Source organism: Garra rufa, chromosome 6, assembly GCF_049309525.1.
Source record: "Garra rufa chromosome 6, GarRuf1.0, whole genome shotgun sequence".
Taxonomy (NCBI): domain Eukaryota; kingdom Metazoa; phylum Chordata; class Actinopteri; order Cypriniformes; family Cyprinidae; genus Garra; species Garra rufa.
This window is the reverse complement of record NC_133366.1, coordinates 15,641,297-15,653,922: the sequence shown is the minus strand read 5'-3', so window position 1 is coordinate 15,653,922 and position 12,626 is coordinate 15,641,297. Positions and strand designations below refer to the sequence as shown.

General features: G+C 33.4%; 2 protein-coding genes and 2 non-coding genes across 4 annotated transcripts in view; 3 read left to right on the top strand and 1 right to left on the bottom strand.

The window, feature by feature from the left end:
- The window catches only part of adisspa (adipose secreted signaling protein a), a 111,052-nt gene that overhangs the window by 55,766 nt on the left and 42,660 nt on the right, over positions 1–12,626 (top strand). The gene's annotated exons all lie outside the window — the stretch shown is intronic.
- On the bottom strand, positions 2,377–2,449 carry trnat-ugu (transfer RNA threonine (anticodon UGU)). The gene has a single exon. It is a non-coding gene; the product is annotated as a tRNA-Thr (tRNA).
- On the top strand, positions 2,741–2,813 carry trnak-uuu (transfer RNA lysine (anticodon UUU)). The gene has a single exon. It is a non-coding gene; the product is annotated as a tRNA-Lys (tRNA).
- On the top strand, positions 3,183–12,499 carry dnaja1 (DnaJ heat shock protein family (Hsp40) member A1). The gene is made up of 9 exons (XM_073841953.1): positions 3,183–3,278; positions 3,656–3,813; positions 4,782–4,962; positions 5,322–5,426; positions 6,708–6,935; positions 7,024–7,138; positions 8,670–8,785; positions 9,265–9,365; positions 10,959–12,499. Exons 2-9 carry the CDS (start codon positions 3,682–3,684, stop codon positions 11,181–11,183), a joined length of 1,203 nt encoding a protein of 400 aa, XP_073698054.1. The 5' UTR covers positions 3,183–3,278; positions 3,656–3,681; the 3' UTR covers positions 11,184–12,499.

Genomic DNA, 12,626 nt, shown 5'->3' with positions numbered 1-12,626 from the left:
GAAACGCGTATTTGCAAAGTATTCGTACTGTTTTTATTTTATTTCTCTATGTTAGTGATATAGTAAAAGTGATATGCTGGTCACGGTTTTCGGTCTTTTAAGTCGGTGAGCTTGTTTGAGAACCGCTCGAATCGATTCAGTTCGAATCGTGAACAAGCAACGGTTCGTGAACAAATCAGACGTTGCTAAACTTTAACGCATCACAGATGCCGAAACCTGTTTGGTTGGTCATGTTTTTTCATGTAGTTAGCAGGTGAGCAACCCATATAATGATTTGTGTTGCAACGGAACGATAAAAGAAAACAATAATTCATAGATATCCAGTAGGATAACTGCCTAAAACAGAAACTGAACTCATTTTAACCTGTTTGCCTATATAAACAGTCAAGATTTAATCTGATGAATCTATTATATCTCTAAATATGATCAAAAAAAAAAAAAACATAATACAAAGTGTAAATACACAAAACGTTTTCAGACAAGTTACTAAAAGAAATAAATGCTTAAGTCAGGCCAGAGTCACGTAAATCAGTGAAACTACTAATGGTAAATATCTTTTGTATCTAATTTGTTATTAATAAATACAAGTAGAGTATTTTGTTGCCCAATTAATGTTTTAAAGCCTGAGAATAAATACTAAATCCAAGTCATCAAAACTTTGATTTGTGGTATGAAACACAAACAATGCATTACCTACTATAATATTACAATCTATGTAGATGTACACTTTTGACCTATACCAGTCAAAAGATTTTGAACAGTAAGATTTTTGTTTCAGTGTTTTATTTTGTAAAAAGGTTTTTAAAGGCTTTTCTATTGATTATTGAGAAGGGTATGAATAATTTTGGACATGCCACTTTTTGTTCAAATGTAAACAAAAGATGAGTAATACTTTTTTCCACAATGATGCCTCTTGTACATCGTCTTATTATCTTTTGTGAGAAGCCTGTGTCATTTGCGGTCAAAAAAAAAAAACTTGCTGGTTGAAGAAAAGTAACTTTAAGTCGGAATTTGCCAGGGGTATGAATAATTTTGGGCTTGACTGATATATATATATCATTTTTAATATTTTTAATATTTATTAATTATTGATTTTTAATATTTTTTAAGTCTCTTCTGCTCCCCAAGCCTGCAATTATTTGATCCAAAGTACAGCAAAAACAGTACTTTTACTTTTATATTTGAATATATTTTAAAACTCCAGTCACATAATATTCAGTATGATATTCGATATTCAGATTTGCTGCTCAAAAACATTTATTATTATTATTATTATTATTATTATTATTATTATTATGTTGAAAACAGCTAAGTAGATTTTTTTTCAGGTTTCTTTGATGAATAGAAAGTTCAGAAGAACAGCATTTATTTGAAATATATCCTTTGTAACATTATAAATGTCTTTATCATCACTTTTGATCAATGTAAATAAATAAAAGTACTGATTTCTGTAATTTATTTTCCCCAAAAAAATTATACTATTCAAGCTTTTATATATAATGTATGTTAAAAAAGCTTATTTCAGATAAATGCTGATCTTTGGATCTTTCTATTCATCAAAGAGTCCTGAAAAAAATGTGCTCAAATGTTTCTTGAACAGCAAATAAGCATATTAGAATGATTTCTGAAAAATCACGTGACACTGAAGACTGGAGTAATGATGTTGAAAATTTTGCTTTGATCACAGGAAAAAAAATTACATTTTAAAATATATTCAAATAGAAAACAGTTTTTTTTTTAATAGTAAAAATATTTAAAAATTTGACTGTTTTTGCTATACTTTGGATCAAATAAATGCAGGCTTGGTGAGCAGAAGAGACTTCTTTAAAAAACGTTCAAAAACTTTTGGTAGTACTATATACAATCTATACTACAATGTAACATAATTATTGTTACGTAATTATTATTGTAATATATTTGTTGAGAACATGTTCACATTTTTAAATACAAGAGGGAAGTATTTAAATCTTAATTAAACATTTTGCATCTAACAATTGCTGTGCTAAATAGAGATGTACAACCATAACTCTGACACTGATTTGGTTCAAGACCCTTGTAGGTCGACTTTAGCGCCATCTATCATTCAAATCGATATAAAACATTTTCGGGGGTTTTGCGCTACAGAAGGATGTTTCGTCAGAAGGTTCTTTTTGAACTCTTAAATTGATAAATGATAAATGATAAATAAACAGCACAATTCAGTGATTACAGACATTGCCTGAAATTAGATTTCATAAGCATTGGCGGTAGGCTATCTATAATGCAAATAACTATAGTAAATTCGTAAATATAATGCTGGTGTAACCTTTTTCTATTCGTAACTGTGATGAATGTTAAACATTTTCCAAGTAGAATCGTAAGTACAAAATGTTAATGAGGCCCCAGCGAGATTTGAACTCGCGACCCCTGGTTTACAAGACCAGTGCTCTAACCCCTGAGCTATGGAGCCTGCCGAAAACTTCTCGCCGAATAGTATTCGAATTAATACTGTAGTATATATTTTCAAATTGTACGTCTTTTGAAAACCAGTTATTCGGATTAAAGCCTTTGGTTTTCGCGCCCTTTTTAGGAATATTCCTTATTGCCACGTTATTAAAAACATAAAATATTGCATTTCTGTAAGATTTAAGAGCTCCTAATCGATGTTGCTTGGTCATTTCCTCAAACACCTAAGTTGACGAATTTGGTGCAACTAAATAACGAGGAAATAGATGTCGCTGTAACAACGTGAATGTTCGAAGCCCGGATAGCTCAGTCGGTAGAGCATCAGACTTTTAATCTGAGGGTCCAGGGTTCAAGTCCCTGTTCGGGCGGCTGATCCTTTTGCTAAGATGTAAGTGTGGTAGCTGCGTTTGATGGCATAATGTTGAGAGATAGCTAAATGATTTTTAAGATACACTACTATAGAAAACTATAATAATTTATTGATTTTACGTTGCGTGTCATTTATGATTATATACCTTAATTTGTGAACTAAGCGTAACGTATATAAATATTTATATATATTAAGCTATAACGTATATAAATAATACAGACTAAAGAGAATCGTCGCTCTGGGAGAGTTATTAAAATACTGATGAAATGTTAATGAAACAGCTGCTCGTCATTACCTGTCATACGTCACTTCGTACAGTAGGTGGCAGAAATAGGTCGCACTGCTATCAAAGTTCAACAATGCTCCACGAGAAGAAGATGTAGAGCGCTGCTGGAAGATTCTGGAAGTCTCTTGGTTGGTACACGGAGTCATAAGACGAGAAGGGATTTCACCATATTTCACGGTACTCGACGATTTATTAAAATAAAATACTATGGCATGAATCACGTGATTGTGGTCTTTGCTTTCTTTTCTTTTTGACTTGTTTTTCTCTCAAATGTTTGCTTTTTGTAACAGAGTATTGCTTAACATTTAATTTCGCGTGGTTTTTAAATCAGCACTTTAAATCTATTAACCTAACAAAGCGATTCGTCAAGTTGAATCTGTGTGAATGTAATTGCGATTTTAATGTAATTTTAATTGATTTCTACTTATGGTATTAATGTTATGAGAGTGAAAATATGGGCAAGCTTTAGATTAATTCTAACACGGTTAATACTACTGAAATAATTATCCAACTGTCAAGTTTTAGTGTATTTTTGAAATGTTTCTTCTGACTAGGTTAACCTGTTCTGGGAGCAACAGCTATGGTGAAAGAGACTGGTTTTTATGATATGCTGGGTGTAAAGCCTAATGCAAGCCCCGAAGAGCTGAAGAAGGCTTATCGCAAACTGGCATTGAAATACCACCCAGATAAAAATCCAACCGAGGGGGAAAGGGTAAGACTGTCACATGTTTATACGTTATCTAATATATTATCTTATGACTAGCAATACGTTTTAATTCCCTAATATTTACCTTATATTTGTGTGATTTTATCATTTGGAAATATACAGTCAACCCAAAAATTGTTCAGACACCAGATAAAATGTTTTTTTGTTTTTGTTTTTTTACTTGTGGGTGCAGGTTACTATAGTTCATTTATGTAAGTGAGGGTAGTAAAATAAAGTAAACCATGACATATTATACCCCAAAATTCAGAAAATTCAGTGGACTACCGGCGAAATTTGAGACCAAATATTTGATTTGACACTTTGACAAGACCATGTTTTGTTACATACCATTCTGTCAATGTTATCTGACATTATCAAGATGAATTTGTTCTGACAGTTTAACTCTTGAGTTCTTGTCATATTTTATTACCATTTTCTAAACTATACGTTAGTGAATAAATGATAATGGGAGAAATGTGTAAGATGTCTGAATAAATGTGACCCTGGACCACAAAACTAGTCATAAGGTAAAATTTTACAAAACTGAGATATATAGATCATATGAAAGCTCAATAAATAAGCTTTCTGTAGATGTATGGTTTGTTAGGATATGACAATATTTGGCTGAGATACATCTATTTGAAAATATGGAATCTAAGGGTGCAAAAAAATCAAAATACTGAGAAAATCACCTTTAAAGTTGTCCAAATTAAGTTCTTAACAATGCATTTTACTAATCAAAAATTACATTTTGATAGGTTTACAATAGGAATTTTACAAAAAATCTTCACGGAACATGATCTTTACTTAATTTCCTAATGATTTTTGAATAATAATTTGGACCCATACAATGTATTTTTGGCTATTGCTACAAATATACCCCAGCGACTTAAGGTTGGACTGTATAGCAGTTCAGAGATCATCTGGGCGGTCTCAAAGTAGTGTATGTCCACTTAACTATTCTGTATTTCCAGTTCAAACAGATCTCCCAAGCATATGAGGTTTTGTCAGATGCCAAGAAGAGAGAAGTGTATGACAGAGGAGGTGAGAAGGCGATTAAAGAGGGAGGAAATGGAGGGCCAAGTTTTGGGTCCCCAATGGACATTTTTGACATGTTCTTTGGAGGAGGGGGACACATGCACAGGGAGAGGAGAGGTAAGTACATTTCTTTCTTATTCCGTATCTTGGCTATTTCACAGTTTGTGCAAAACCAGACAATCCGCATTGTTTCTGGAAGATTAGTGAATGTTTCAAACAGCACCTTGTTTTTGAATGGAATTAGACCATTTTCAGTTAACATGTTTAGTAATCTAAAATAGTACAGAATCTTTTTTTTAGTAAAACATGTACATGTTAATAACATTTTTAATCCAAGATATTTATATTTGAAACATTATTTTACACTTTTTGAGGAGATCAAATGTTCTAAAAGGCTAAAATGCATCCATTGTACTTAGAATAAGTCACAAATTATTACAGATCTTATAGTGCTATTTCATGTTTGTTGAACACAGGAAAGAACGTGGTGCATCAGTTGAACGTGTCTTTGGATGACCTTTATAATGGAGCCACAAGGAAACTTGCTGTCCAGAAGAATGTAATCTGTGACAAGTGTGAAGGTAATAATTGACTTATTTGAGATTTATTTGTATAAATAAATACATATATATTTGTATTAGACTATACAGTGGTGGCCAAAATTATTAGAACACTAGTGTTTTCACCAGCTAAAATGGTTTAAGTCAGTTGTTTCTGTTTTTTGCTGTAGTGTGTCAGTGTAGGAAATATTAGTTTACATTTCCAAACATTCATTTTGCCATTAACAACAGCCAGTGCTCCAAACACAGATTTGATCTCATCATCATCCAGTCTGTCTGGAAACATATGAAGAGACAGAACAAACTGAGACAGACTAAATCTTTGGACTAAATCCAAAAGAACTGTGGCACCATCTCCAAAATTTACAGATAATGTACTCACCCCCTTGTCATCCAAGATGTTCATATCTTTATTTCTTCAGTCGTAAGGAAATTTTGTTTTTTGAGGAAAGCATTTCAGGATTTCTCTCCATATAATGGACTTCTATGGTGCCCCAGAGTTTGAACTTCCAAAATGCAGCTTCAAATGGCTCTAAACGATCACAGCCGAGGAAAGAAGGGTCTTATCTAGCAAAACGGTTATTTTCTAAAAAAAAATTACAATTTATATACTTTTTAACCTCAAATGCTCATCTCGTCTAGCTCTGTGTGTACTCTGTGTAGAGAATAAAAAGTATATAAATTGTAAATGTTTTTAGAAAATAACCGATCGTTTCGCTAGATGAGACCCTTCTTCCTCGGCTGGGATCATTTAGAGCCATTTGAAGCTGCATTTAAACTGCATTTTGAAAGTTCAAACTCGGGGGCACCATAGAAGTCCATTATATGGAGAGAAATCCTTAAATGTTTTCCTCCAAAAACATAATTTCTTTACGACTGAAGAAAGAAAGACATGAACATCTTGGATGACAAGGGGGTGAGTACATTATCTGTACATTTTTGTTCTGAAAGTGAACTACTCCTTTAAGAAACCTACCTGCAAAGCTACCAGAAGAACTATGCGCAAGAAGCCTAGCGCAAAGAAATGCTTTAAATGGATGGTCACACCAAATGTTAATTTAATTTAATTATCAGAAGTTAATTGATCATGAAAATCTATTTATGACATTATTTGACATTTTACAGCATTTTTACACAAGTACCTAAAACTTTATCCCAAACTTTTAAACAGTAATGTATTTTTAAGCAATTGCTGATGTATTGTCTTGTCTTTTTGTTTTCTACTAGTATTTCAAATTCAATAATTCGATTTTTTTACTGAAAAGTAATTTATTTTTATTTTACTGAATGTTTTTACTACAGGTCGTGGGGGCCGTAAAGGAGTGATAGAAGTGTGTCCTCTGTGTCACGGTGTGGGTGTCCAAGTCAGATTACATCACTTAGCGCCTGGCATGGTGCAGCAAATATCAACAGTCTGTGCCGGATGTCAGGGTCAAGGTCAGCGGCTTGGTCACCGCGACCGCTGCAAAACATGCGCTGGTCGCAAGATACTACGACAAAAGAAGATTCTTGAGGTGCACATAGATAAAGGTTAGAAAGTAATAAATAGGCACTGTGCAGTCTAAAAGTTCTCTGCAACCTATTACTTTTGTTAATGCTTGATTATGTGTTATTGCAGGTATGAAAGATGGACAGAAAATAGTGTTCCATGGGGAGGGTGACCAGGAGCCTGGCCTTGAACCTGGAGACATCATCATCGTCTTAGATCAGAGAGCACACACGGTTTTCACCAGGTAAAAAAAATAGATAGTAGCTTTTTTGCTTTCAAAAACCATTCGTAAGATGAAGAAGTCTCGTATTATCCCTTAACCATCAGGAAAACTGCCACAAAGACATGTTTTGTTTCTTTCTCTGAGACAGGATATAACTCTGTTTTTCAGCCAAATTCACTTGTATGAATGATTCTGAAGATAGTATTTTATGCATAATCCTGATTTAAAGGTTAAAATTATGGCCAGTGACAGAAAGTTCACGTCAGTGGGTGTTTTACTACATCTAAAAAGCAACAGAAAATTATTTTATGAAATGGGGGGAAAAAAAAATATTTCTTTTTTATGTGACATTACATTAAATATTTTAAACTAGTTTGTCAACTACTTCACAGATTTTGTTAAATTATGATCATACTTATTGACAAACTTTTGACATTCCATCACTTACGTTACGTTACGATATGCATAATATGTAAAAAAGTTGTGAAAATACATGTACATTAAATTTTTATTGTGTTTTTTTATATTGTTTTTTAACTCCTGATCATCAAATTTAGGCTTTGTTTTTCCAAGATGCAGAGCTGTTATTTTCAGAGGGATGTAATTGGCGATAGTGTCCTGGAGATGGCAGCACAGGTTCATTTATTTCAGGATTGATGTCACACTTCCTCTGTTTTCTGTATATGGAGCAGCCAGTTACAGTACTTGTTTATTTAGACAAGCCAATTGGGAAACAGAACATATACATCTTATTTTTCAATCCATTGTGATCATAATTCAGGTAATATATTTAAATAATATTGTAATGGCGCTTTTCCACTACACAGTACCAGCTTGACTCGGCTCGACTCGGCTCTGTTTGGTTTTCCACTGTGTAAAAGTTGTACCTGTACCTCCACAATAGTACCTGGTTGTCATAGCGACGCTGCAGGAAACTGCCGTGATGTAATCTTCTACGCGACACACACCCGCTGTCTGCACCTCCTCGTTTGACCACGGCGTATTCTTCCGAGTTGCCATAATATGTAATGGATTGGATATGTCACGCAATCTCTGGCCAAACTTTTTAAAAATGGCGGGGTTATTCTGGATACTATTGCTGGCGCGTGCAATGATGACGCAGTGAATAGTGACGATTCTCTCTGACCAGTCAGCAGTCTGCTGTGTTTTCACGTCACATTTTTGTATCGCCTCAGCTCGCTTGGAACCTCGCCGGAGGTGGTACGAAAAAAAGTACCTGGAAGCCGGTACAGGTACAACTTTTACACAGTGGAAAACCAAAAAGAGCCGAGTCGAGTCGAGCCGAGGCGAGCTGAGGCGAGCTGGTACTGTGTAGTGGAAAAGCGCCATAAGACACACCAGTTTGCAATATCATGCAGCAAACTGAGCTGTTTTGTACAGCTAAAAATAGCTGAATGCGGATGAGACTGTAAGACAGACATTTTAAATGTACAAAAGGCTGCCCCTCCTTTTACAGGAAAAATGAGGAGGATAGAATATATAGATATTATGTAAGAAACATTATGATCAATATACTTACAATTTCTCTTAGACAAGGAGAGGACCTCATCATGAACATGGAGCTACAGTTGGTAGAGTCATTATGTGGATTCCAAAAACCTATTAAGACACTGGACAACAGAACTCTACTCATCACATCCCATCCAGGTGAACCATGCTACATACATATTCAAGCATAAAATGCAAGTTTCTATAACATCAGTACTATGCGTACAGCCTGATGGAAGTTTCTGTCATGAACCTGTAAGCATATCCACTCTTAATAATGACCTGGCTGGTGAAAAATGGCAGGAGTGATATTACGCAACCTTGGCAGATGGCACACCTTATGGTCATTGTTGCTATTGCCTTTTCCAGTGTTCCTAATAGGCATCCCTAGTGCCTTGTTGATCTTATACATCACCAGACATCCAGGAATGTGTGTAATATCACTTCTTGTGGGCTGTGCTCAACTTGGCCTACCTGATTTCGGAGCTAATTCTGATATTTTTCTCAGTTTACTTCTGAGCCATTTAAAGAGTAAAATCTACCAGTTAGAAGCTTGGCTAGTTAAATGAATCTTAATGTTTTACATAAAATATAGATGTGTAATGCAAATGTATTGTCTGTCTTTGTTAAATTAATAGGGGAGTTGATCAGACCTGGGGATAAGAAATGTGTTCTGAATGAGGGAATGCCTTTGCACCGTCGGCCGTTTGAGAAAGGAAAACTCATCATCCTTTTCAATGTAAGTACTAATTATTGAATAGGAAAATGTAATGATAATAATATTAATAATTCACAGACCCACAAACATTTTTAAAACAGAAACAGAAGGTGCTTCAGTTGTAACTAAATTTTATTAATATGCGTATACAAAGTTTGGGATCATCCTATTCAAAATGTTAAAGACTTTATAGAAGTCTTTTCTGCTCATCAAGGCTGCGTTTATTTGATTAAAAATATAGAAAAAACTGTAATATTGTTTAATATTATTGCAATTTAAAATAGTGGTTTTCTATTTTAATATACTTTAAAATAGAATTTATTCCTGTGATGCAGAGCTGAATTTTCAGCATCATTACTTCTGTCTTCAGTGTCACATCATCCTTTAGAAATCATCCTAAGATGCTGATTTATTATCATTGTTAGAAATATTTAATATTTTTGGAACCTGTGATTTTTTTAAGTATTTGTTTGAAATAGTGTTTATATTTTAAAATAGGTTTATTAAAATCTTTTATACAATATACACTACAGTTTAAAATTCGGGGTCAGTAAATGTTTTCTTTCTTTCTTTCTTTCTTTGAAAGAAATTAATATCTTTATTTAGCAAGGATGTGTTAAATTAATAAAAAAGTGATAGAAATCTTTTCTAACAATGCAAGTCTTTACTATTTTAATTAAATGTTCTTTTTAACCTTTTCTTCATCAAAGAATCCTGAATAAATTATCACAGGTTCCAAAAAAATATTAAGCATCACAATTGTTTTCAACATTGATAATAAATCAGCATATTAGCATAATTTCTAAAGCATCATGTGACACTGAAGACTGGAGTAACGATGCTGAAAATTCAGCTTTGCATCCCAGGAATAAATTCTATTTTGAAGTATATTAAAACAGAAAACCACTTTTTTAAAATTGCAAACATATTTCAGAATATTACTGGGTTTTTTTTCAGTATTTTTAATCATAAACGAAGCCTTGATGAGCAGAAAAGAATATTAGAATGAGTTCTGGAGCATCTTGTTTCAAGACCTGGAGAAATGGCTGATGAACATTTAGCTTTGTATCGCAAAAATAAATTATATTTTAAAATATATTACAATAGAAAACTGTTATTTTAAATTGCAATTATATTTCATTATATATTAGTTTTTCCCTGTTTATTCCCCCTCAAATAAATGGAACTTTGATGAGCATAAGAGACTTATTTAAAAAACATTAAAAATCTTACTGATCCCAAACTTTTGAACTGCAGTGTATGTCCATATGTTACGTTCAGGCCATTTTAAGGCATTAACACATTTTCACAAGAAAAAAGCAAACATTAAAATGTCATTTTGATAATCAAAGATGAGTTTTAAGCGATAACATTAGTGACTGCAGCGGGACTTTAAAATTAAAACCATTCCAAATATTCATTACTTGAGCTCTTAGTTGCCTAGGCAACATTTCTCATTTTCTTTTAAAGATGGTGTACTGAAATAACTAAAACTAAATACACAAAATGAAAACTTAATAAACAGTATAACATTTTAATACATTTCAGAGCAAATGCATATTACGCTTACAATAATAATTTAGATAGACTAATTGCGCTAATTTTCTTCTTAAGGTTGTCTTCCCAGAAGAGAACTTCCTCCCATTAAACAAACTCAAGGAGTTAGAAAGGTACTTACCTGAAAAACGGGCAAATATTGAGCCTGACGGCATGGATGATGACCTCTATATATACGCTGACCTCGAAGACTGTGATCTGACCCATGAACGCCGTCATTACCACTACATCGAGGAGGAGGACTTTTACCCATCTGGAGGTGTACAGTGCCAAACCTCATAGAGATTCCTGTTCCCTTAATTTCCCTTCCACAACAAATGCCACCTCTGCAGGAACACAAGGAAAAAGGACCAAGAGAAAAAACCTCTCAACTAGTTCTGTGCCTAGAATAAGACCTCTTAGTGCCGACCTCTTGTGTCATTGTTTGGAGGAATCTCCTCTTTCAAAAATCTTGAGCAAATAATTAGTGAAATAAACTTGGGGGATGTTTGAAATAAACTGGCGCCATAGAGGTTCAGTGTAGCAGTTACAGTGGAAATGGAAATGGAAAGGGGAAATTCAGGTTGAGTTGGTTGTGCCATAATCCCAGACTCACATCATCAGTTTGATAAAACATTACAATCTTTGTGGTGTTTTGTTTATTGCCAATTAATTGTGGGTTACACGTAAGATTGTTTGATCTTGATGTTGTTGGAAATTTGCTATGTGCCAGTTTGTTGCTAAATGTTTTTTTTCTAGAACATTTTAAACTAATAAGAGTGTTAATAACATGCATTTGAAATGGTAGTATTTCTAAAGACAGGAAATGTTCAAAATGATGACAGACTGTGATCCATTTTATTAAAAAGCCTTATTTTATAGTCTAAAGTAATATTAGTTAGCTTATTTAATGGCTGATGTTGTTTATAGCTTAGTACTCGGTGAAATAACATTTCATGTTACTATGCTTACATTTTCATCATAAGAAAAATGGCCAAGGGTTTTAACTTAACTAAACCATGTTATAATTGTTCAAGCATTGAAGAAGACATCTTTAGAAAGAGTTTCTTTTATCTAAATAAGCAAAAATCATTAATTGAATGGGACAACGAAATATGAGAAGGTGTTCTTAAAACTCTTAAATAAAGGTGCTTTAAAACATTCTTCACAGTGATGCCATAGAAGAACCAGTTTTGGTTCCACAAAGAACCATTGAGTCAAAGCTTCTTCAAAGAACCATCACTTTTTTACCTTTTTATAATCTGAAGAAACTTCTTTCCTTTTGTGAAACAGAAAGGTTCTTTATGGAACCATTTCAACAAAAAAGGTTCTTTGGCATCGTGAAGCACCTTTGTTTTTAAGAGTGTACATGCTTCTGCATAAGTCTTAAATGAATACTAAAAAATTGTTTGCAAATTATCTGCCATTTTTGGATATTGCAAATGCACCTTTTTCCCTATTGTTATTATTATTTTCATTTTTGCCAGCAGATAAGTCTTATATTTGATTGTTTTATAATCTGTGTTGACTGACGATTAACTGCAAAATGTGGAATTTTAATTATGACCAATAACTTTGCCATTTGTAGTTCTATTTATAAAATAAATGTCACAATGTGATTTGTTTAGTCACTTTTGTATTTTTAGAGTCTGGGGGGAGGGGTATATGTTGGGCTAATTATGGCAAATTTTGCAAATAAACCTTCCTGCTGTTTGATTAAACAAAAAAATCATTATGTACATCTTT